This window comes from Mustela nigripes, chromosome 1 (genome assembly GCF_022355385.1).
Source record: "Mustela nigripes isolate SB6536 chromosome 1, MUSNIG.SB6536, whole genome shotgun sequence".
Taxonomy (NCBI): Eukaryota; Metazoa; Chordata; class Mammalia; order Carnivora; family Mustelidae; genus Mustela; species Mustela nigripes.
Genome location: NC_081557.1, coordinates 10,087,565 through 10,112,733, shown reverse-complemented (window position 1 = coordinate 10,112,733; position 25,169 = coordinate 10,087,565). Strand labels below are relative to the sequence as shown.

Genomic DNA, 25,169 nt, shown 5'->3' with positions numbered 1-25,169 from the left:
AAATCCCTTTTACATAATTTTTTTAATTTGTCATAAAATCGTAATATACATTCTTTGAAAACAGCTAAACAATACAGAAGGGCATAAAATAAAAAAGAAAGCCCAGCCCAGCCTTTCCCCCATCTCTACCGAATCCTGTCCCCGACCATTAATTACTCCGTTATCATAATTTGGATGAACGTCCTACAAAACATTTTCCTGTGCATACAGAAACATTTTGTCCAGCTGTTCAGTTCACTTGTATTTTTATTTTATGAAAGTAAGATTGCAGGTTGCACGTTGTGAGTCTTTTCCCTGAGCAGAAGGGCCGTTTCTCCGAGTGGGTACACTGTGATCTATGTTCTCTTCCCTGACGGCTGTGTCCTGCTCCAGAGTGGACTTGGAAGGGATTTACTTGCCCGCTGCCCTGCTTTCCCCTGTTTTCATGATCCCTAAGTGACCTAAACGCTCTTGTGTATATTGCCTTCTCCCCAGGGGGAGAGAAAAGGAGAGCTTTCTAAAGGTAACACTGTGTATGAGGGTTTGGGCTTTTTTAATGTTGTGGCTTTTGATACTCTTTCCCCCAAAAAAAGGCCGTATCAATTTTTTAGATTCCTTGAAATAAGATCTCAAGTCGTAACTCACAGATTAAGAAATCTTGGGGACCATCTGGTGCAGCCCCTTTATTTCATAAATAAATTGAGGCCTGGAGGAAACACTCCACCCCAGACACAGAGCCAGTGAGGGACTGAGTCAGGACTGACCCCCAGGCCCCCCAACTTCTCAACTCTTCTCACTTGTAGTTACACAGTTATTGTGCTAACATGACCCAGAAGCCTTTGCCCTCAGCCTGAAAAACATCCCTTTGCCAAACTGGCAAACTCTGACTTGCCCTTCAGGCCTCATTTGGATGTCACCCCCTCCAGGAAGCCTTCCTTGACTTTCCCAGAGGCTGGATTGGACCTATCTCCTCCTCCATGCTCCATCAGAAGGGAGTGTCTGAGAGCAGAGGCTGTGGGCCAAGAACACACAGCTGACCTGTCGGTCCCTCACACCCCCACAATCTACTGTAACACAGTGGGACCCTCTGGTCCCCAGGGGCCAGGGGAGGTCCCAGCCCAAGATGCCAGAGAGGCTGTGCCCAGGAAGGGTGGCCCACCGCCCAGGAGACCTGGGGGTTCAGGCCAAACCTCACTGCCAGTTGCTGTGTGCCTTGGGGAATTCACCATGCCTCTCTGATCCTCAATTACTTCATCTGAAAAATGGGCTTGGTTAACACTTGTCCTACTCTCTCTGCTAGGTGGCCTTATTTTCTCAATCCGAACTCGTGCCCCATGGTGTGACAAGTCCGTTCTTATTTTCGGGAGCAATGGAAGAAAAACCGTGAATGCTGAGTCCTTGACATATATGATTCACACCCACCGTGGGCCAGGGGCTGGGGACGTGTTTCTAACACACCCGCCGTGGGGAGGCCGGCTGCAGGTCTGGGGGTGTGGGGCAGGGGCCGGGTTGAAAGCCCAGATCAGTCCGTTCAAGGGCATCTGCTGGGCCTCCACGCACAGTGAGGAAGTGTGAAGAGATCCTGGGGCTGGCTGGTGTAGACCTCCACTGACCGGCCCTCACACTCAGGGGCGTGCACCAGGGTTTACACACCCTTCCTGTCATTATGATGGGAACCAAGGCTCCTTCCCTACTCCATCTTACAAAGGAAGCCTTCAAAAGGGAAAACAACCTGCCTAAAGTCACCTAGTCAGAGGGGAAAGCCAGCTTTCAGATCCCCCAAACCCCTCTACTCCCCGCTCCCTGAAACGTTCACCACAATATAATCAAGGTTCCCAGAAGCCTTCTTTAGGCATCAGGAGTGCGTTTTGCTCTTTGCACGTTTTATTCTGCTTCATCTTCAAAACATCATGATTGATAGATAAGGAGTCTCAGGAACTTGCTTGAGTCATGGCCCCAAGATTTCACCACCGGGGTGTGAGGCCAGTATTAGCAGAGAGCACAACCAGGCTCCCAGGAGGGGCTGGGCGAGATGTGGGGTCGGCTAAGCATCTGCCTTCAGCCCAGGTCACAGTCCCCGGGTTCTGGGATGGAGCCCCACATCGGGCTCCCTGCTCAGTGGAGAGCCTGCTTCTCCCTCTGCCTGCTGTCCCACAGCCCCCCACCCCGCTGTTTTGTGAGCTCACCCACGGCGCTCTCTCTCTCTGACAAATAAATGAATAAAATCTTAAAGAAAAAAAAAAAAAAAAAGGCTGGGGGAAAGGCGCCCTGACCTGTCCCTGCAGGCTGGACAGGGCCTTGAGGGCAGCCCCACCTACCTGGGACAGGGGGAAATGCACACACCGAGCCACCTCACAGAGCCAGCACACCCCTATCTGCACAACCTCCGGTCCTCAGTCCTTGGCCCTTGACCAAAAGCCCAGCACTTGACACCTTTCACACAAGAGAAAAAGTCAGACCCTTCAGGTCCCAGAACAGAGAAAGAAAGGACGCAACCCCAGAGGGTTCCTACAGTAAGAGAACGGGCCTCGGGATCATCCAACCCCATATTTTGCAGACAAGTCATCTAGAGGCTCTGAGCATCCACCTGGCCATCTGGGGCAGAGCTGGGGTTCACGTGCAGGTGCCTGCCTGGGCCAGAGCCCCTCCACCATGCCTGCGTGCCCCTGAACTGTCCATCCAGAACCAGAATCCGATCCTATCCTGTCCCGCGCTCTCCCTCCTCCCCCCAGCCCTCCCCCACCAATGATCTGATTGAGCGGGAACACAGCTGGGGGAAGGATGCACTTCCTGATATGGAGGGGGGCGGGGCGCTTCTGCAAAGCTTGCTCCCCGCAGCGGCCCCCCCCTCTCCAAGGTTCTCAAGGATTCAGGTCACTGAGTCATTTAACAAATACTCACAGAGCGGAGGCCTCTCCTCCGGCCACCAGACCATCATCCCCCAAATTCATTCATTCATTCGACAAACACTGGGGACCTACTAGGCACCAGTCACACTTCTGGGCCTCCTTCCAGACCTCCCTGCCTCCCAGTGCTCAGCTCCTCCCCTTCCCCCTGCATCTGTCCCCGTGGCCCCTTAGCGCTGGCAAGAGGGCCACTTCTGGGGACACTGGGGAGTCACAGAGCCCAGAGGGGCTGACTGACCAGCGGACAGACACACGCACACCCCGGGGTTACCTGGTGTGGGCCCAGGGCAGCGCAGGCAGGTGCCTCTCTCACAGAGGCCGAGAAGGTACTGAGGCCCGGGCCCTGGGGGTGGCTCACCCCCTCCCTGCCCCCCACCTCTGGCCCCACGGCTGCTGGGCTGCTTGGAAAACCCAACCCCGGCCCAACTGACTTCCTCTTGTGTCATGGAAAGTGTGGTGATGAGAACAGGAAACTCTGGCCTGGGATCCGGAGTCTGAGCTGGGGACAGCAAGCCTGGAGGTGGGAGGGGTGACTCCACGGGGATGGGACCCGGAGGAAGGGCTGGATGAGGCTAAAGAGGGAGCCCACCAGGTCTGGGGAGTGGGGAAGGCCTGGGTGGAGGTGCCCTTCCAGTGGGACAGGGCAGGGACCAAGACCCCAGGCCCTGAGCTGCCTTCAGTTTTCCAAAAACAAAACAAAACAAAAAATTGGAACCCCCACCTTTGCTGGTGAGGAAGACTTGAGATCACATAAAAAGCCAAATTTTCTGTTTGTTTTCTTTGCTTTGGGTCTGTGGGGGCGGGGGGAGTGGCAGGGAGAGGGAGTAACCTGCGTTCAAGTCTTAGTTTTGGCCTCCGGAGGCCCAGTGCATTGCTTTCTGAGCCTCAGTGTCTTCATGGACATGGAAAGCCGCCCTCTGCCTGCGAAGATTGGGAAAAATAAAAGAGGCCACACCCCGGGCTCGCCGAGGTGCTCGGTAAAATGCCGTCTCCCTTTCACAGCACAGCTCTCTAAACCAAGTGAGAACCGGGCCTGTGAAGGGCCACTTGCCACGCGGGGCTCGTGTGACCAATACACACTTGCTGAACACTGAGACTGTAAGAGAAAAATCATCCAGAGGGGTCCTCGGAGTGTAAGCAAAAGGGGACCCATGTCTGTCTCCTTCATCTCGGCATCCCTGGCGCTTAGCATGGGGCAAAATTCTGTTGAACGGATGAATGAGTGAGTTAATTTGTCTAGGAGTCCGGGGTGCCTGGGTGGCTTAGTGGGTTAAGCGTTGGCCTCCTAATTGTGGCTCGGGTCGTAATCTCAGACCCGAGGGCTCCATGCTGGGCAGGGAGCCTGCTCAAGATCCTCTCTCTCTCCCTCTCTCTCCTTCTGCCCCTCCCCACCCCTGTTCAAACGCATGTGTGCTCTCTCCAAAAAAAAAAAAAAAAAAGAAAGAAAGAAAGAAAGAAAATGTTAAAGTCTGGGATTTTCAGGGTCCAAAGACAGAAGGACAGGTGTGAGGGCAGGGGGCAGGGCCTGGAGGACAGGCTGATGCTAACGCAGTGTCCTACTCCTATGAGGTGGTCACTGGGCCCCTAGTGACAGCTGTCACAAGGTCCTCAGTCTTTGATCCGGGCTCCAGTCTTGCATTCTGGTGAGCAGATACAAGCACCTGGAGTCCCCCAAGGGAAGATGGGGCAGGGTGGAATGCTGGGGAGCCGGGTGCTCAGGGAAGGCCAGGCCCAGGAGCCAGAGCTGCTGCAGAGGGTCAGAAGGGTGTGGCTGGGAGGCCTTGACACTCATTTCAGGTTTCACGCTTGTTCACAGTCAGCTCGGTGTCTCTGAACCATTGTGTGCCTCCTGGTGTGGCTCACATTATGAGAAGCCCCAAGGAGCCCAGGTCAGGGTCTGTCCCGTCCTGAAGAGCAGAGGGACCAAACCCAGCCCGGGGCCCAGGGGCTGAAGCCCTTCCCCCGAGCTAGGTACCCCCGTCCCCCAGCTAATTTGCCGAAACCCAGCCACCTGCTCTTCCTGAACAGGCCAAAGGTTGATTCTAGCCCTTGTAGGACCAACACTGCATGGAGATCACACATGCTGACATAGAAATCACGCAGACTGACGAGGAGATATCACACACACACACACGCACGCACGCACGCACGCACACACACATATACACACACATGCCCAGCATTCACGGAGGAGCCCTCTTCCGTGCTCTATGGTAAAATACCACCACCTGGGGCTTCACCTCAAATTCCTACCTCATCCCCACAAAAACGAGACAGAGGGTTTCATCACTGGTGTTTTCACCACTGTGCCTTTGGCAAGAACTGGTGTGGCACCCCCACGCCCACTTGTCCCCTGCTAGCACAGCTCAGTGCCATTTCAGTGAGACCCCTGCCTGGGGAGCTTGTCGCCTGCCCCCCAATCCTCTCAGAACCTCCCACAGGGAGGCCAGGTCTCCTCGCCCTCAGCAGCCGGGCCCAGAGCTGCCCCACGCTGCGGCCCCGTCCCAGCGTGGTGTGGTCGGGGCCACTGCCCCAGCCTGGGCACCTCAGGCAGGAAGCTGTCAGAGGCCAGGGCCGCCATTCGAACTGGAGCAGATGGTTTTACCGGGAGGAAGTTGACAGTTCAACTTCAAACACGGCTGACGCAGGCCTCGCACCGCCTGCTTCCCTGTCACACCCCTGCCCGCGCCTGCCCACCCCACCCCCTCCTCCCCGAGAGGGAGACCCAGGACGAGACGCCTTTCGCCCACAGGTGCCGAGCTTGCCAGGGCTGAGGCAGGAGGAGGCCGCGCCCATGGGGTTCCAGCAGCCGTCGCTGGCCGCCCTGTACCTGCTGGGGGTGCTGGGTGAGTACCGAGGCACGTACCGAGCTCCTGGGTCTCGGGGTGCAAGCGGGGAGATGCCAGTTCTCAAGTTGGTCTGATGCAGGCTCAGCACATGTCCCGTCTCAGGAGCATCAGGGAGGGTTGGGGCCACCTTGCCTGTCTCCCCAATGTCCCTTGACCACCTGTCCCAGCTCGGCTTTGTTCTTGTACTGTGGGGGTCTTCCTGCACCCTTCCAGGTGGGACCCAGGCAAAATCAGACTCTCAGCCCCCATCCAGCTCCCCCCGCCCACCTTGAGTGCCCAGACTTGACCTAGATACACCCAGACCAGGGCACCCATGGTCTGCTGGGCGGTTCTGATGGCACTCTGAGCACAGTGGGCCGCCGCAGGGTGGGGGCTGCCTCTGAGAAGGCAGCTGAGCATGTGTCAAAGGTGCTCCCCTAGTTCCAAGTCCCCCCGACTCTGTCCCAGAGCAGCCGCAGCCCGGCGGGCCAGCCAGGCTGTGAGCGCATACTGGGTCTGCTCAGAACTGGCCCAGAACCTGGGCCAGTGTGGAAGAATCTGGGACCTCTGAGAAGCTTGGCTGGGGGTCAGGCTAGAGGTGGGCGAGCCTGGGGCCTCCTGTTTGCCGGGAGGGAATCCATGGAAGCTGGCGGGCTCCCCACTTATGACACGTCGAGGGTGAACTGGATGAGGTCTGACCGCTTCGCAAGGGTTTGGAGGGTCTGCGGGGCGAGAGAGATGCTGACCTCAGGCCAGGTGGGAACAGGGGGGCTATCGCTTCCTGGTTTGGAGGGAAAGGACCTGGGGGCCACTGGCTACCTGATCAGGGAGGCTTAGTCCCTCCTAGACAGGCTGGTGAGTAGGGCGAGTAGGTACGTGTGTGTGTGTGTGTGTGTGTATGAGAAGGGGTGTGTGTGTGAGTAAATGCAGGTTTACCATCCACCGTGCGTCTGTGATGATGTCCTGGTGCACATGTGTTTACACAGCTCTTCTCGCATGAGCGCAAGACACACAAAACGCCTTCTGTCCCCAGGGCAGAGGCCCAGAGATGGAACCCCCCTGAAGAGGTGCTGCGACCTCCTTGGCCCTGGGGATTCCTCAGACTGGGACCTTGACGCCACCAGGGTAGGGCAGCTGGCCAGGCTCCCAGCTGGGTATGGGCAAGGGGTCCTGCTCCCTGGGCCTCCCATCTGAAGCCCATCATGGGCCCAGGCTCCCCGCAGGATCAGGCAGCTCCCAGAAGCCAGCAGAGCCCAGAGTCAGGGAGACTGGGAGGCAGCACCTTCCCCGGGAGTGCAGGAACCATCTAGAACCCCAGGAGCTCATGCTTTCCGGTGCGTTTGTGTGAACTGGCAGAGGGTAAACACTCCCATTGCTCCGTGGCCCCCAGCTTTCAAAATGCCTTTAAAGCCATTTTCTTCTGTAAGCTTCACAACAGCCTAGGAGGGAGGCGGGCCCAGTGTCCCCCATTTTATAGTCAGGAAACCAGAGTTCTAGAAAAGCTGAGAAGCCAAGCTCAGGGCTCAGCATCTAGGGAGCACCAGGGCCGACCCCAGCCCAGCACCCCTTCTCTCTTGGGGGCTCCTATAACCCTAAGAGCTCAAACACACCAAAGCCATTCCCACAAGTAGGAAAAAGGCTTCGAGTCACAATTACCTTGTGCAGGCATGTCCTCACCAAGGGCAGGGGATGATGAGGGCAGGGGACGCCGAAGGTCAGGGCTGGGGCTACACGCCAACAGCACGCATACCCTTTGAGCCATTCCGGGAAGGGACACCTGGCCACTGGAGCCCTGAAGATGCTGTGTCTCCTAGCTGGCCATCAGGGCTGTGACTTGGGGACCTTTGGGGCACAAAGATGCCCATGATGCACCTGGAGTGGTAGTGACAGCTGGTACCCTCTTTTGCTGCCTTTAGCCCCGACCTGCCTGGGACTCACCTGCTGGGGCAGGGGGTGGGGGGCACAGGCAGCCCTGAGGGTCATGCCTCCCCACCAGGACTGCAGAAGCCAGCCCTGGGGTAAAGCCATGGGCTCTGCAGCTTGGATTCTGGTCTGCCGCTTGCCAGCTGAGTGACCTTGGACCATTCTGTAAGCCTCAGTTTCCTCCTCTGTAAAATGGAAATAATAAGAGTATATATCTCGTAAAGATTTGTAAGGGCTAAACGAATCAAAGACTATAGGCTCTGAGTAGGAAAGTCAGTTCGAGTGCAGTTATGTGCCCAGTAAACATCGACGGTCCCAGTTACTATTACCATCATTGTCGCCAGGGTCGGGGTGAGCAGGGAACAAGTCGGGTAGGACGTGGTGGTGAGTCTAGCCAGATGCCAGCCTGGCCATCTAGCCTTCTCTTTCCCAGTCCTCTTCCCCGAGGGTCTCTCTGAGGTGGTGGCGTCTTTTCGGAGACTCGGAAGCAGGAAGGAGTGAGGCAGAGAAAAGGGTGATGCGTCCCGTAGGGGTTGGCAAGAGCGAACACAGCAGGCAGGATAGGCCCAAGAAGGGCTGGGCACCCACAGGAGATGGCGGCCTCAGGGGCTCTAGCTTCGGGCAGTCTTCCCCGGCCTGCTGTTCCGGCCTGCAGAAGCTGAGGCCCTTGCTGGCTCTGGGTGAAAAGCATCCAGCACCCAGCAGCCCAAGCTCCCCACCCCCATTGGGGAATAGAGGAATCTGGGGGCTCCAGGGCCGGCACTGGCTCTTCCAGTCACTCTGCCCAGCTCCAGCACTCCAGCGGGATAATCCCCGCAGAGACCAAGGAGGGGTTTCAACCCCCTAATGGAACTGATTGAACACTAGTCTGTGTGTGTGCATGTGTGTGGGTACAGGTCTGAGCCCAGTGTGCGTGCTGTGTGCGTGTGTGCCACGTGCCTATGAGCCTGTGCGTAGGGGCTGTGTGTGCCTGCCTGTGTGTGAAGGCCTGTGGGGCTTGGAGTCGTGCAGACTGGGGCATGATTTCTGTAGGGCCCCTCACAAATGACAAGAATGCTTCTCAGAATCTCAGCCTTCTCATCTATAAAATGGGGATGACCAGGGCACTCACCTTCAAGGTTCAATGCAATTGTAAATCTGGTTCATTCAGTCACCCCAACAGCAAGCCTTTACTGAGCACCTACTATGTGCTAGCCACTATTCCAAGCACTGGGGACACAACTGAACCTTCGAAATCCCTGCCCTGGCAGATCCAACGTTAAGAATCTAGGTGTGATGGGGAGACAGTGACGGCATGGGTGCTGGGAGGTCATGGGTGGGGTGGGGCTGAGGGGTTGGCAGTGTCGGGCGCCGTGCTTACCCAGGGAGGGTGTAGGGGGTCTCACAAGAGGATAATGTTTGGGCAGTGGCTTATAGGAAGTGAATGAGCATGCCGTGGGGGCCCTGGCAGGACGGTAGATGGTCCACTGTACCTTTCCAGGTCCACACACCCTCATCCCGGACCTCGGGCAAGATGTGTTTGGGAATTTTCCAGTATGGATCATACTGCATGTATACTGTGTGCTCATCACCCACCAACGCGGTCTCCGCAACACCCACTAACTGAACATGTTCCCATTCAGTGGAACGTGAACTCACACCCTAAGAGAGACTCCTAAGGGCTGCAAACATCCTCCCGCCAAGTGCACTAGAAAAGATTTCTGGTTTGGGGTTCTGAGGGGCAGGTGAGGGACTATAGCCCCAGATCACTTCCTCCGTCCATACTACCATCACCATCATCATGTCCGGTTCCCACGGGAACCCTGAAACTCCCTTTTCCCTTGGGGCTCCGCTGGGACAGATGCGGTGGGAACAGGATAGGAAATTGGTGGTGACTGTTAGAAGCAAAAAGTGTCCTGGGCCCCAAAAAACACCCATGGAAACACCCAGGGTGAGCCCCTCCCTCCTTTGCCTCAGTTTCCCCTATCTGTACCCTGGGGTGAGCTGGCTCCAGGTTCTCCCAGTGGTAGATTCCCGTAGGGTCCTGTAAAGTGATGGTGATGGGGTTTCATGTCCTGACGCTACCATCAGCAAGCTGTGTGACCTTGGCCAAGTCACTCGGCCTCTCTGAACCTCAGTTTGCTGATCTGAAAATGAGAATGAGCATGGGCCCTTCCTCACAGGGCTGTGGGTGGAAAAAAACTTTGGGATACGTGAAGTTCTGAACAAAACAGAGAGCTCGTTTCTGTCACAGTGGAGATGCATATGTGGCATGAAATTCATGCAAATTCGATCGGACACAGCAGGCCACCAGCGAGAGAGCAATCACAATGTAGACCGTGACGGCCATCGTGCTTGTGATCGGCTCACATCCTCAGGTTGGCGCAGGCCCCGCAAGCAGGATTAGAGGCCCAAATCTGCCATTCCTTAGGCAGGCGCCAGTCCCCAGGCTTCTCCTGGCATAAGCTCGGTATGACTCTCTGTGTGTCTTGCCCATAAAGAGACTCCTGATCAAAAACCAGCCAGTGCCTCTGGTGCTCCACAGAAGCAGAATTTGGGGCCTTTGTGATCTTTGTTTCCTTCGAGCTTGATACGGACGCGGTGTAGACCCCGCTCTGCTGACTGGTGTCGTTTCAGAAAAGGGGCTTTCCGATCTTCCAAGTCAGCCTCTCATCAGATGATGAAAGGAAGAAAAATCCAGAACTCCCCCAAAAGGCAGCCCGACGTGGGGTGTTCGCGGTGATTTGATGAGACGTTTGCGGACTATTAGACGGACTCATTGTTGGAAAAATAGAACATCTGACTTCCGAACCGGGCTAAGTCCTTCTGTTTCCTGATCTGGGAGACTGGGTGATGGCAGCCCCCTTCAGTAAGGCTGTCGGGAGTGGGGTCTCCCGTACAAAGGGCTCGCCCTGGGGTTGCACCAAGTAGGAGTGCCGTGAGGGTTCACTCTCACTGTTCCCATCAGTTGCATCCCAGCTCCCACCAGGACCCCGCCGCCTTGCCTCCGCTTCCCGGCACGTGGCCACTGCAAAGGATGTGCGCAGGTCCCAGCAGGGTCTGGGAGCGAGCCCGGGGCGGCCAGCCTGGACCAAGCTCTAGCTCTGCCAAGTCCTGCAAAGGGGAACCGCGAACACGGAACATTCGCCAACAATTCCCAAACCCAAACGACTCTGCGGATCTCTGGAAAATGCCTTTGGTGCAAATCCTGACCTGAACGAACAGCAGACTATTTTTAATCCCGCGCCTCCCACATCATGCGAAAATCCATATGTTCTGCTGCAGAACCCATCACGAGTTGGAAGCTGGAGCTCCAGACACGGGAGAGACAGTAGGGTGCCTCAGAGGTGCTGGCCAGCTCTCTCAGGCTTTCTCAGCCCTGAACGCAGCCTAGGCTCGGCCACTCCAAGCCTGACATCAGGGGACTCCAAAGGGGGGCGGGCAGGGGAGAAAAGGGGTCTTTGGAGGATTCTCATTCCTGGCCCCAGCTGCTCAGCTGCAGCCATGGCTGGCGGATTAGGAAATGGCCATGGTGTCCCTCGTGGGCCTCGGGGTCTCTGGGCTTCTATTTGCAGCTCCTGTAGCCACAGAGCCATGGGCCTCTGCCACACGCGGAGCTGGCGAAGCCACAGCCCCGGACTGGCCCAGAGAGAACCTGAGCCCAGTCTGCAGGCCTCCAGGGAAGGAGGCTACTGGTCACACCCCTGGGAGGAGCAGCTAAGAGAATGAAAATAGGTCTTGGACAATGAAAACCTGAGCATGTCTCTGGACGGACAGAAAGAAGAAGCATCCAGAAGGCTCCGGGTCAGTCACACATCTCACCGACCACTTCTGCCCAGTCCCTGCCAGCCACTGAGATACATCAGGACCTGAAGGTTATAGAACAGAGAAGTCTGAACAGAGAGGAAGCTGAGGATGGGGGCATCTAACTTCCTCATTTTACAGATGAGGAAACCAAGCCCAGAGAGGTTGAGTGACTTGCCAAGATCACAGAGCAAGTTCGCAGAAAATGCTCCTGAAGGTATGTTTCACTAACGGAATGCAATTCCAAGTTCACTCCCGATCATCAGGTCCGTACACCGTGAACATACCAAGAGTGGTGAAGGGACGGGAGGCACCTTGGGCCAGCAGTCAAGAGCACAGAGTCTGGGCAGATGTCTTGGCTTTGAGTCCCAGCCCCAGCAGTGACCTCCGGCATAGCAAGTTAGTTAGTTATTCTTCCACCACTTCTTCAACTATAAAATGGAGATTAAAATAATAGTATCTACTTGGGCACCTGGGTGGCTCTGTCAGTTAAGTATCGGGCTCTCGGTTTTAGCCAGGTTGTGATGTCAGGGTCGGGTGTTGGAGCCCCACGTCAGGCTCCGTGTTGGATAGGTCTGCTTGAGGATTCTCTCTCCCTCTCCAGCTGCCCCTCACCTCACTAGCACATGCTCTCTCCTCCTTCTCTAAAATAAATAACTCTTAAAAAAAAAAATAGTACCGGGCACCTGGGTGGCTCAGTAGATTAAGCCGCAGCCTTCGGCTCAGGTCATGATCTCAGGGTCCTGGGATCAAGTCCCGCATCGGGCTCTCTGCTCAGCGGGAAGCCTGCTTCCCTCTCTCTCTCTCTGCCTGCCTCTCTGCCTACTTGTGATCTCTGTCAAATAAATAAATAAAATCTTTAAAAAAAAAAATAGTACCTACTTCATAGAGCTGTGGTGAGGTTTGAGAGAGTTAACATATGTAAATGCCTGGTACCTGTGAACTCTAACAGTGTTTCCGGAGGTGATGATGATGATGGTGATGGTGATGGTGTTGTTGTTGTTGTTAATGGCTAACAGTCATCATGATGGTGGTGATGGTGAGGCTGATGGAGGTAGTGATGGTGATGATGATGGTAATGGTGGTCGTCATGGTGATGGTAATGATGCTGATGGTAGTGACGGTGAGGGTGATGGAGGTAGTGATGGTGACAGTGATGGCGATGGTGATGGTGATGGTACTCATGGTGACTGTGGTGACAGTGACAGTGATGGTGATGATGAAGGAGGGACAATCCAGGAAATGCTGCTCTACCGAGAACATCAGGTACCCAGAGGGAGCCAAAGCCCTGGGATTCCTAGACGCCCTTCCTCAAAGAGCATTTTGGGGATTTTACTTGGTTCTCCAGCTTGTTCCGTCTTTCCCAAGAATGTTCTCTGAAGGGGGCATAGGTCATCCTGTGTGAGATCTGCGAGAACGGTCTGGTCCAGTCCCTGTCCCCAAGGGCTCCAATGTCTGGGGGCTCAAGCCCCTCCTCAGGGACAGGGTCTGGGCTGTGTTCATCTCTGCACCCCCAACTTGGCACTCTGGAGACACAACTAGGTGGCCGCGAGCTTGGTTTTGGAAGGCAGACTCACGGTTTCAATCCAGACCCTGGCAGGTGCTAGCAGTGTCCCCCTGGACAGGGCATTCTCCCTCTCCCAACATCGACACCATGAATATATTCGACTCACATCATGAAGCCATGTGAAGAGTAACAATGATATCCATCAGGAGCGACCCTGAGTGCTGAGTACACAGTAGGTGCTCAATTATTGGTAGCTGCTATTCATAATGAATGTTGACTGGATAGAGTATGAAGGTCTGAAGTGGGAAGCAGGAGTGGTGAGCCCTCTTGTCTGGCTCTCCACGCACCCCAGGCCAGCAACGCTCCCTGACTATCCTCCCCGTGCCTGCCCCAGGCCCCAAGGGCTCCAGCATCCCCAGCTTTGAGCACCAGATGCGGAAACCTCACGGTGCAATGCGGGCGTTATTACTGGGAGCCTTGGCTGGAAGGAAAGGGCCAGCTGGCGGGGGCCTGTCTTCCCTTACAGTTCATCCACCAGCTCCAGAACACTCAGGGAAAAACAGGCTTTTTTAAAACACACTTTTTTTTTTTTTTTCCTAAACACATGGCAACAATTTCTCAAAAGCAATTTCAAGCGAACCATTTACTCCCTAAAGTCATCACCCTGACTGTCCCGGCTCCCAGCTACGGAGCCAGCCCAGGGGTTAGACAGAGGGAAATCAGAGCCCCTACTTTAAGGCTGACAGAGCTGAGCGGCAAACATGGAGGGGGCTCTGAGGCCACACAAATGCACCCCCCCCAGGCCCACCCAAATCCAACCTCCATCCGCCCCAGCCACAGAGAGCACTGTGCCGCCCGGCTGTGTTGTCTCGGCGCCCCGCCCCCATCTCCGAGCTGACTTCCTCCTCCAGAAGCTGAGCCACTGAAGATACGTTGCTGTCATGTCCATCCTGCCACCAGGATGCTGGAAAGTAGCACATGATGTTGGCGGCTCCCGCTCTCGGCCGTTCCTCTGGTTCTCTACAGCTGCGACGTTCAGACTCTCTTAGACTGAAAGCAGAGCTCACGAGGGTGTCACACTGCAGCCAGATGCAGGGAAAGGGCTCCCTTATCCTCACAACCAACCGTGTATTCTAACATTCTCTCTTCATAGTCTATGCACCAGAGGAAAATCCTTTTTACTGATGTTTATATAAAAAGTAAAGCTTTAAAACAGGGAAAACATGGATAGTTGCAACCCACAGAGTTGGTTTCATGACCCACCTGGGGGTTCTGATGTGTAGTATGGAACTCGGAACCCCATACCAGGGGGCTGCAGAAGAGACCACTACTCAGGCTGTGGGCGGGTGTGAGATGGGGTGGGGGGCAAGAGAGAGGCTCCAGTTCCTGACCCTCCTCTCTCCTTTCCGCAGTCACTTCCTGCCTCGGGGGGCCCTACCGGGAGAACTCAGGTAAGGAAGAGCCATACAGAGGCCTGGACCAGGGGGTGATGGTGGGGAGCCATGATTCCATCGGGCTGTAGGGGGACCTGTCAGAGTGAACCCCACCCCCACAGAGCGAGAGAGCGCCCCAGCACGCACAGATATGGACACCCACACAAGCGTACACATTTAGATGCCCGCGTGCCTACAGATGCCCTCAATGGCCATAAAGCTCCACCTGAATGCTGGTTCTCAGGGTAATTATTACTGGGACCCACTCACCACGCACAGAAAACATACTGTCCCATAACGCACCATGCACAGTCCTGTTTCCTACTCAGTCCTGCCAGGTCTCCCTAATCAAAGGCATTGGCAGCTGACGCTGTGGAGAGGGGCTGCTCCAGACTATAAAGTATGTGGAATGCCCTGCCTTCAAGATCACACGTGAAGAGGCTAGTGTTTCCCCAAACAGGGCTCCTGGAATGCACTGGATAAAAGCTAGGCAACACTGGCGACGTCTCTCACTGGAGACTGATTGTGTATACCGGCCTGGAAAAGGCTCTGAGAAGTCCTGCAGTGAAAAAAACCTGTTCAATACTTTTTTTTTTTTTTAAGATTTTACTTATTTATTTGACAGAGAGATCACAAGTAGGCAGAGAGGCAGGCAGAGAGAGAGAGAGGAGGAAACAGGCTCCCCGCCGAGCAGAGAGCCCGACACGGGACTCGATCCCAGGACCCTGAGATCATGACCTGAGCCGAAGGCAGCGGCTTAACCCACTGAGCCACCCAGGCGCCCTGTTCAATACTTTTTAACTCAGCCGTTCTCAGACTCATTTCACCCCAGACCTCATTCTTTTACGTCTCCTGAGATAACATCATGCTGAATGTGTTTTGGGAGACATGTGCTGGAGGGTCTCACGAAGCCACGTGCAACCAGAAGGAGCTGGAGAGGCCTTAGCAGGCCCCTGTCCAGGACCTCGAGCCCTTGCAGTGGCATCCTAGCTCTGAGCTCTACCAAGTGCTTTGTCCATTCTAACCCCCAATTTCCCCACCTATAAAATGGAGAGAACATCTGTTCCCTGGTGAGGATTCGGTGAGTCAGCTCCCTGGGGGGAAAGGGGCAGAATATCCTGCCAAGGCCAGGAGTTGGACAAGCCCCCTTTGTCGCAAACTAGTCCAGTGACCTTGCCAAGCCCTAGCCCTGTGCTCTGGGCTCCAAGCCCAGAAAAAGGTAGCCTGTCTAGAAGTTTCCAACAGGGAAAAACCTCCACCTCCCAATCACTTGGAAAAACCTTTTACATTAAAAGGAAGGAAGAAAGGAAGGAAGGAATCATGAACAGGTAACACAGTTGCCTGGCCTAAATCTTTAAAAATATACAAAGACCTGCAGTGACGCATCTCATTCCCATTTCTGTCCCCCATCTGCCCAGTCCTTCCCCCCCCTAACACCCCAGGTAACAACCACATGGATTCCTGTCTTTTCTCTCCTTCTAGAATCTATGCAGGTACAAATATATAGATATCCTTATTTTTTTATTTCATGGAGCTTTATAAAATCACCCTAGCCCCATTCTGACCCACGATCCAACAATTCCACTCCTTGGTATTTACCTAAGAGAAACAGAACACGTGCCCACGCAGACAGACATCGGCTCAGGAACGTCTCGCGCGGCTTTGTTCCCAGCAGCCGAACAGTGGCTAGATAAACAAATCGTGGCACAGCCACACAGCAAGCCCTCATTCCACAGCAAGAGGGAACGGGGTGGGTGCAGTGATGCAGAGAAACTCCGAATGCCGCAGGAAGGGGGTCAGATGAGGAAAACAGGACAACAGAAACATAAACATGCGGCCCGATTTGCGTGATTCCCCATACATAAAATTGGAGAGCAGGCAAAACGCGTCTCTGGCGACAGAAAGTGGATCCGTAGGCACCTGAGGCTGGATGCAAGGGAATCGGCCACACCTGGGCACGAGGGAACGTTCCAGGTGATAGACATGTCTACCTCTCGAGTGTGGCAGTGGCAGTAGTTCCAGACCTGGATGCGTTCGTCAAGTTCCCCTGAACAACTCTCACGTGCACACATTTCACTGGGTCTAAATTGTACTTCAATGACATTGGTTTGAGAAATCAGAGAGAGAGAAATAGAACAAGCACCAGGCCCTATTTCTAATGAAGCAGAGTTTGCAGAGTGGGGCGATCCTGCTGGACAGCGGGGTCCTGAGCACCCCCTTGCCCGCTGCTCTGAGTTCCCCTCTGCTCTAAGGTCTCCAGCCCCAGGGGCCCAGCTTTGGGGGACTGCTTGAGTGTCTGGGAAGCCCCCCTCCTTGCCATGTCCCCAAGGACAAAGCTCACAGGAGCCAGGCAGGCAGCCCCCCGGGATGGAAGACAGCCTGGCTGGGTAGGAGCCTGGCGGGGAGAGGGCAGAGGAGGGTTCCCACGGAGGGGACCCCCCAAACACACACCTCTTTGACCCCCAGGAAACATGGTGAGACTGACAGGCTCCAACTCGCCGTGCCAGGGCCAGCTGGAGGTCCTCCTCGGTTCCACATGGCACACAGTGTCTCGGTGGAGCTGGAACCAGGGTACGAACCACAGGGAGGACAACACGCAGGCCTCAGAATTCTGCCGGAGCCTGGCTTGTGGGAAGGCCTTGATCTTGGCCCACTTCCCTGACTTCAACAATCCCCAGCACCCGGTCACCTGCTACGGACGCCTGGGATCCTTCTCCAACTGCAGCTACAGTGAGGCCAGACAGAGGAGCTCTCTGGGCCTGATCTGCCAAGGTGGGTGACTAGCCGGCCACACGGGTCCCCTGGGCCTGAGCACCAGCCCCGGGGGAGGCTGCCCAGGGCCTGGGATCTGGGGCCCAAGCCGGAAGGTGGAAGGGGAGTCCTAATGTACAACGATCACCCCCAGACACATAAACTGGTGGGAACTGGAGGGGAAAGGCTGGGGGGGTGGGGCTGGAAGAGATTGAAAACCTGGTTCTGCCATTGCTAATGTTAGCATCTCCTCTTAACCCTCACTTACCAACGGTAAAATGGGCCGGCGCTGCCCCCCCCCAACAGAATGCTTAGAGACAACATGTGGGTCAAGTGGGCCTAATGGGGCAAGCGGCACTTACATCATGAGCTCGAGGTCTCTCTCCAAACCATCCAGTACCCCCAACCCTCCCCCGACCCTGCCTTCTTTCCCCCCAACTTCCAGTCCTCCGTCCCGGGGCTCCTGCCCCTCCCTCACCGGAGTATCTCGTTGCAGAGCCTCCGAAGACACCACCTCCTCCCACGAGCCTCCCACCCACCACCACTCCAGAGCCCACAGGTAAGAGAATTCGGAGGTTCCCGGGGGCAACATTTGGGAGCTCACCACCCCCCACGGCGGTCGGCCAGTCTCTCCTTCGACCTTGTGTTGGAGCTGAGAAGCCGGCAGCAAGCAAGCCCCCTCGCCCCCACAGCCGGCTGGGCGACACTCAGACCCGCTCCCCGCTTCGTCCCTCCACAGCTCCTCCCAGGCTGCAGCTGGTGGCCGGGCCCGGGGGCCTGCGGTGTGCCGGCGTGGTGGAGTTCTACTACGGCAGCCTCGGGGGGGCCATCAGCTACCACAAGCAGGACCAGGACCGGACCCAGGACCTGAAGAACCGCATCTGCGCGGCCCTCCACTGTGGCTCCTTCCTGAGGCACCTGCCAGAGGCCGAGACAACCAGGACCCAAGATCCGGGGGAGAGCAAGGCCTTGCCGATTCGATGGGAGATCCAGAACGCCAGCTGTGCGTCCCTGGAGCAGTGCTTCAGGAAAGTCCCGCCCTATGAGGGTGGCCAAGCTCTGGCCCTTGTCTGTTCTGGTGAGTGAGACCCCGTGAGGACCCAGAGGGCGCCCCAGATCGTCCACCATCACCTGTTCCCGGAAACCCCTGCGTGGAGCCCTGGGCACTGGGCACCGAGGAGAACGGGAGGGAAACAGAGGGCGAGGCTACACTCCCACCCAAGGCCCCGGAAATCTCCGCAGAGTAACACAGAACGAGCTCAAATGCACAGGTCGCCGCTCGGGAAGGTGGCATCAGCCAGGACTTCCAGGACGAGGCAGAGTCTCCTCAGGGGTTTGTTTGCTGGGACAGAGGAGAGAAGTCTTTTTAGGTGGGAATTATGACTCGTGCCAAGGATCAGAGCAGGTGGTACACTGAGGGGGACCAGCCTTCCAGGAGGGCAGTTTGTAAATTGCAGAGACAGATGGGGCCGGAGCAGGGGTGACAAGTAGGAGGTCCCCCCAGCACAGCAGGCAGAAGGAGCCTGAGCAGGTCCCCACAGAGCTCCCCAGAGAAGCTCCTGCACCATGACAGGAAGACTGATGAATCTGGGTGTGGCTGAGGGGAAGAGACCCAAGAGGATGGTCTTAGGGACCCCAAAACCAGGGTCGTGGGAAGAACAGAGGAGGAAAAGGCCACAGATCAGAGTAAGAACAATCATAGCATGTCTCGGGAGGGAGTACGCCCCCATCACCAGTCCGGACTATAAGAAGTCAGACTTCCTGAGCACTTCCTTGGTGCTAGAGACCTTCCCAGGATGGTCGTTCATTTTCACAACCTGAGGAGGTGGGTGCTATTATTATCCCCACTTTACAGAGAGAGAAGCTGAGGCTCAGAGAGGTTAAATTTCTTGCCTAATATCACAGAGCATTAGCAGGGATTTCCACTCGAGCAGCGTCACTCCAGAGCCTTCGGTCCAAGCCTCCACTACCAAAAGCACTAGCTACATCAGGCTGGTTAGGAATGCAGGTGCATTCCGATTTGCATCTCAGCAAGGTCCTAGGGGGGTGTGTGCACACTTCTGGAAGCCTTACTCTGGACCACTGGGCTCTCCCGCTAGCACACAGGTCCTCACTCCTCAACCCCGCCCAGCCCCTGGATACCTGGTGTGGATTAGCAAGACACAGCCCCCTCCAGGTAGATGCAGGCCCCCAGGGTCTCTCCACCTTGCCTTCCTGCTGTCTACAGCCTGCAAAACCAGATGGGGAGGTCTTGCCTTTGAAATTCTGTTCTAAATAGAACATTTACTAGGGCCTTTTAGATGGATGTTGCTATGGAAACTGCCCAAGCTGGTGTGATCACGGCTCACTCTAACCTGAGCACAGGTGTGCCTCAGCTCTGGAGCCCAGGCCCCACCTCGACAAGCAGAAATGGATTCAGTCCTTTCATGAAAGCCACCCCAGAGACTGGACAGAAGGATTCCTGGGTTCTGTCCCATCCCTGAACTGCCAGGACCCAGAGCAGGAAGTGTTTCCCATCCCTGGGCCTCAGTTTCTCCCTTCTGAAAAGCCCTCCCGTCTCCCAAGGAGCAGCAGGAGAAGGAGAGGATGGTTCTCCGAGGGACGTGGACCTGGAGGGAGCCTGCTTCTCATTTCCCTTCCCTTAGCCTCCCCTTCCTGGAGGCCAACCCCCTCCCCTGGCTGCCACGGGCATCGCCACTCCGCCAGCTTCTTCCCTGAAAGCACCCATGATGTCACATCTCAGGATAGCTACCAGCAGTTGCCCACACATGCCAGGAAAAGAGCTTCTGGGGGAAATGCTAGAAGATGTGAGAAGGAGGGGAGAACAGAAAGGAAGGTGATCCCAGCAACCCCCCCCCCAAGCTGGGCTCTGCCAGCGGCGGGCAGCTTAGGGGGCGACACATGGCTCCAGTGGTCAGGCACATAGACTAGGGACCAAGGGAGCTCCTTCCAAACCTGCCACCTGCCCTCCATTGCTTCTCCTCTCCAGATTTCCAGCCCAAGGTGCAGAGCCGCCTGGTGGGGGGCAGCAGTCTGTGTGAAGGCTCCGTGCAGGTGCGCCAGGGCAAGCAATGGGAAGCCCTGTGTGACGTCTCCTGGGCCAAGGGCACCGCGAGGTGGGAAGAGGTGTGCCAGGAGCAGCAGTGCGGCAAAGTCAACTCCTACCGGGTGCTGGATGCCGCCGAGAAGACCTCCCACGGCCTCTCCTGTCCCCAGGAGAAGCTGTCCCAGTGCCACCAGCTTCAAGAGAAAAAAACCCGCTGCAAGAGGGTATTTGTCACATGTGAGTTGGCCACAGCCCCAGGGGCAGATTCTGGATTTTCCCTCTAGGACCTAATCAGTGAGCGTGTTTCTGAAGGACAGGCTCCAGGACTAGATAGAGGGTTGCGGAGCCTTAGAAAAGGAAGGAAAGGTGGCAAACTGGGGTGTGGGGGGGGGGGGGAGACGCGGCTGGCAACAGTGCACAGACAGCAATGGACATGAGCCGTGAAGAGGAGACTGGCCATAATGGATGAGAGAGCTCTCCGTCTATCTTCTAGTCTTCCAGGATGGAAGAGAGAAAAGCAAGGGAGAAATGGTAATCGAATAGCGCATGAAAGAGGGATGGATGGACAGACAGACGGATGGCTATTAGCATACGATGGCAAGGTGATCGCTTATGAGCAACTGGCAAAGGGTAGAACGTTAAATTGTCACAAGAGGGGCCAGTGACAGCTGGGTGATGAATTGCTGGATGGTAGGTAGTAGACAGATGGATGGGTAGCAGAGAATTGGAGAGAGGCGTGGAGAGGCGGGTGTATGACTGCCCACGCTGGTGAATTACTACAAGGAGGAGGGGGGGAACAGGGGAAGCCAGGCAGCCGGCCAGCAGCCTTCCTCTGAGCAGGCAGTTCCGATGCCCCGGGCAGGACCGCCCTGACCTCTCTGCCTCCCCCAGGCCAGGACCCAAACCCGGCAGGCCTGGGCGCAGGCACCGTGATGAGCATCGTCCTGGCCCTTGTGCTCCTGGCAGTGCTGCTGGTGGTGTGCGGCCCTCACGCCTACAGGAAGCTGGTGAAGAAATGTAGGTGCGGGTGCCCCAAACCCCCTGCCTTTCAAAACTCCCGGGAGGCGGGAGGAGGGCACCTCTGCTTTGCCACCCGGCCCCGCCCCTCTCCCGCCCTCACGAACAGAAAGAGAAAGTCAGGAACATGGTAAACGCTGATTGGCCCACACGAAGCACCCCCCGCCCCACGCCAAGGAGAGGGCGTGGCCATTTTCAAACAGGGGCCCGCCCCCAGCCTCCGGACCTGGCTCCACCCCCTAGCAACCGCGCAAGATGCGGATGGAGCCACTTTCTCTCTGAGCCTCAGTTTCTTCATCTGCCTAATGGGCGATTGCACACCTTGTGAATATAAGGGGCTGGTATCCTTGCCTCGCAGAACTCTGGAAAAAACTATTCAGAAACAGGAAGTGGATTAGAGGAGCTGAAAAGAGAAGGCCTGGAGATGGGCAGTGTCGGCTAGGTCCCTAGCGCTGGGCTCTATTCTAATGCCCCATGGTCATTTCTTCTGAAGAGGCAGCCCCCTCAACACGCTCCTTTAGCTCTAGGTGGGTCCAGTTACCCTCTGAGCAAATCAGAAAACTGAGACCCCGAAAGGCTTCAGGGGGTGAAGTCCAGCAGTCCGTCCTTCAGCTGCACCCGCCGCCTCCTGCCTCCCTTCCCTCAGCATCTCCCCATCCTTCCCTCCCCGGATGGCTGCCCACCCTCGTCCTCATGGGCTTTTCCTGTCTCCTAGTCCGCCAGAAGAAACAGCGCCAGTGGATTGGCCCCACAGGAATGAACCAGAACAGTAAGTGTCCTGGGAGGCAAGGTCCTCCCTCAGCCCCAGCCAGTGTCCACGGGGCTCACACGGCTCACTGCTGACCATCTTGGAAGCCAGCAACTACCTGAGGCCTCTAATCCCCACTCCTATGCTCATCTAAGGTGGGACTGTGGTCAACAGATGTTACCAGGTGGTATCCATGGTCACACAGATTTAGAAATCAGTGAGTTAAGCAGCATTAGACTTCGTTCTTTATTTCAGGACTTATTGGAACCTTAATGGGCATTTTTGCAAGATGCGTCCCACTCCCCACTCCACATCCTTCCTTTCCTTTTGGTAGGCAGGATGTGTTGGGAAGTCTCTTACCATATAAAGCCCCTTCGCTCCAGGAGAGAAGGGATGATATCGCCCTAGCACTTGTGTTCCAATGCCCTGATTAATAAATGTTTGATCAGCGGAAAGCCCACCCCACCAGACTGCTGGCCAACCCCAAGCTGCTCTAAAAGTCTGGGCCCTGCAAGAATGAACCTTCCTAGGGAGAAAGGAGTAGAGGGATGCATTGAAGAAGCTATGGGTGCCCTTGCCTTTCCCCTAGCCCACAGCGGGAAATTCCAAGCCCCTACCAGGAAGCAGGAGGAGGGGCAGAGCAGGGAGGCTAACCACACTGTCCCCTGCCTCTGCTCAGTGTCCTTCCATCGCAACCACACGGCGACCGTCCGGTCCCAGGCTGAGAACACCACCGTCTCACACGTGGAGAATGAATACAGTCAGCCGCCCAGGAACTCCCAGGTCTCTGCTTATGCGGGTAAGCGGCCATCTATCTCCCCTTGCTTCTGGGGAGGAGGCAGGCTGCAGCACGGGTCACGTGATCACTGGGAGCAGGGATGCCCTGGGGGAGAGGGGGCTCACACTGCCCTTTGACAGCTGTCTCAGCGGGGTATGGATGGGATCCAGCCTTCACCGTCCTCGGCTTGCCTCCCCCACCCCCAACCCCAAGACTGTTAGCCACTCAGCTCGGAGGCTGGGACACCTTTAGCCGCAGCACTGTTGCGACCTAACAGGCCAGTGTCTCCGCAGGGCCCTGTGGGCCGGATGGTAAATGAGGCCCTTTGGATTCCTTCCAGGCAGCACAGAGCTGGCAGGGGCCTGTGGAAGCCCTGTACTGAGTGCTCCCTGTCTGGCATGAACAATTAAGCCCCAGGGAGCCTGGAGTTTAGTATCATTAGTGAACAGCGCTGATTTGATCAGAACAGATACGACTATCAAGCCACCAGCTCGTAAAGCCCCTGTGATCTGCAGGCCCTCTCGGGCTCCTGGATTCTGAGGGGCTCTCTCTGGGTCACCTGGTGGGGTATGCCTGCTGCAAAAGATCTCTTTCCTTTCTGCAGCTCTGGAAGGGGCCCTGCGTCGTGTTTCCACCCAGCCTGATAACTCGTCCGACAGTGACTACGACCTGCATGGGACTCAGAGGCTGTGAAAGGTGAGCCCGGCTGCCGGGACCCCAGGACCCCAGAACAGCCCTGCAGAGAAGCACCAGCTCCTTGGGTCCTCGCCTCCTGCCCATCCTGCCCGTTCAGAATGGGGGGCTCTACACATCTTGACTCTTTTTTTTTTTTTTTAAAGATTTTATTTATTTATTTGAGAGGGAGAGAGCACAAGCTAGGAAACCAGGGGCTTGGGGCCTATCCCCCACCTCTGTGGACCATCTCCGGGGTGTGAGGCTTCCTCCTCTGACCTGTTTCCTTCTCTCCCCCACAGAACCAGGCACCAGGCACGAAACATCAAGAGCCAGACCTGTCTCCTGAGAACAGTCTGCACCCGCTGCCTGGAAATGATTTCTGCCCCAGCTAGAACATGGACGGAGACAAGGGGGGCTTCAGATATGTCCTCTGTCCCTGCCACTGTGGGTGTCGGATCCCAGCCCAGGGAAGACCCCCAACACAGCTGGGCTATCCCTCCCCATGTGGGAGCCGTGACAGGGACAGCCCAGAAACAAGACCTTCCCTATGCAGACATGTGGGGGGCAGCACCCGGAGGACCTCATTCTCTCCTCAGACTCTGATCCCAGCGAGCAAGGAAGCTCCGTTCTGGGACGCGGGATGGGGCGGGCAGGGGGGGCTCAGTTCTCCAGTGTTTTTTTTTTTTAATATGTTCTTTGTAAATAATACTTTTTCTACTTCCTGTGAGCTAAAGGGCCTCCCCTCCGCAGTCCAGGGTCCAGCGCCAGGACCCCTCTGGGGACAGCGGTACAACCGTCGTGGTCAGAGGGGCTGTGCACCTCAGACAGAGTGCCTCAACCTGGCAGGCAGCTGCCACCTGACGCGGAGCCCCATTTTCACTCTCCGTGAGCCCCCGAGTCCCCCAGCCCCTCGCCCCAAGACACCTTCCGGAGCAGAGAGCACTAGATCTCTGGGACCCCTGGCTGCCAAGCCCAAGGGCGCCATGCCAGCCCAGGGCCTGGAGAGGTTGCCTCATAAATCCTAGCCCAGGTAGGGTTCTGTTTCACACAGCAGTTTAAAGTTCAAAGCTAAAGAGGTTTCAGCCCATCACAGCTAACTTCTAAGCTAAGAGTCAGAGACCGGGACTGGACGTTTCTGGAAGTTAAATCATTCACTCCCTCAGCAGAAGCAGTCTCTGCTGGTCAGAGCGTCCAGACACACACGGCAGCCTGCGGTGCCCGGGTTTCCTTAGCGAGGGAAGGAGGGCGAGCGAGCGGGGCACATCTCGCTGGGAGCTTGAAGATCTAGAGCAGGCAGAGGCTGGGCCGGGCCCCACTAAGCCCTCGGGCACCAGTCCTAGGGAGGCATCCTGGGTCTGGGGCTTCCTCCGCACACTCTGCCACTGTTTCTGCCAGGAGCAACAGCTCTTCACAGCCCAAGTCACAGAAGCCAACATGGGAAGTTACTAGAAGGATGTGGGGGAGAATCAGGGGATCCGGGGGTACTATATTGCCTCAAAGGTTCTGGTCAGCCCTCTGCCCACACCTTCCAACCAGGTCTCAGGTCTTCCCCGACCACGCTAGGGATCCAGAAGCAGGGGCACCCGTTCACCTTCCTTGGCAGGGGTGAGGGGTTCCTCAAAGGGGAACTAAGAAGCGGCTTTTAGGGAGAGGTGTTGGGGAGCAAGAATTCTGGTCCCCTCAGAGGTCCTTCGAGCGGGACTAAGAATCACGTTGACATGAGACAGAGTCACGGGAGAAAATTGAATTTAGTAGGAGCGCAGACAGGGAATCCACACAGACACGGAAACTGCAA

The 25,169-nt window shown here is 56.2% G+C and overlaps 1 protein-coding gene across 2 annotated transcripts; it reads left to right on the top strand.

Moving 5' to 3' along the window:
- The first annotated feature begins 5,590 nt into the window (after positions 1-5,590).
- Positions 5,591-24,044, top strand: CD5 (CD5 molecule). 2 transcript variants are annotated; one of them, XM_059404654.1, is made up of 11 exons: positions 5,591-5,731; positions 14,339-14,377; positions 16,826-17,131; positions 17,607-17,669; positions 17,850-18,188; positions 20,100-20,393; positions 21,048-21,173; positions 21,889-21,942; positions 22,601-22,720; positions 23,304-23,395; positions 23,674-24,043. In XM_059404654.1, the coding sequence occupies exons 1-10, from the start codon at positions 5,680-5,682 to the stop codon at positions 23,390-23,392; spliced, it is 1,482 nt and encodes a 493-aa protein (XP_059260637.1). In that variant the 5' UTR covers positions 5,591-5,679; the 3' UTR covers positions 23,393-23,395; positions 23,674-24,043. The 2 variants fall into 2 exon arrangements, with proteins under 2 accessions (XP_059260637.1, XP_059260641.1); XM_059404658.1 differs by lacking the exon at positions 14,339-14,377 and having other exon boundaries at positions 23,674-24,044.
- The last annotated feature ends 1,125 nt before the right edge of the window (positions 24,045-25,169 follow it).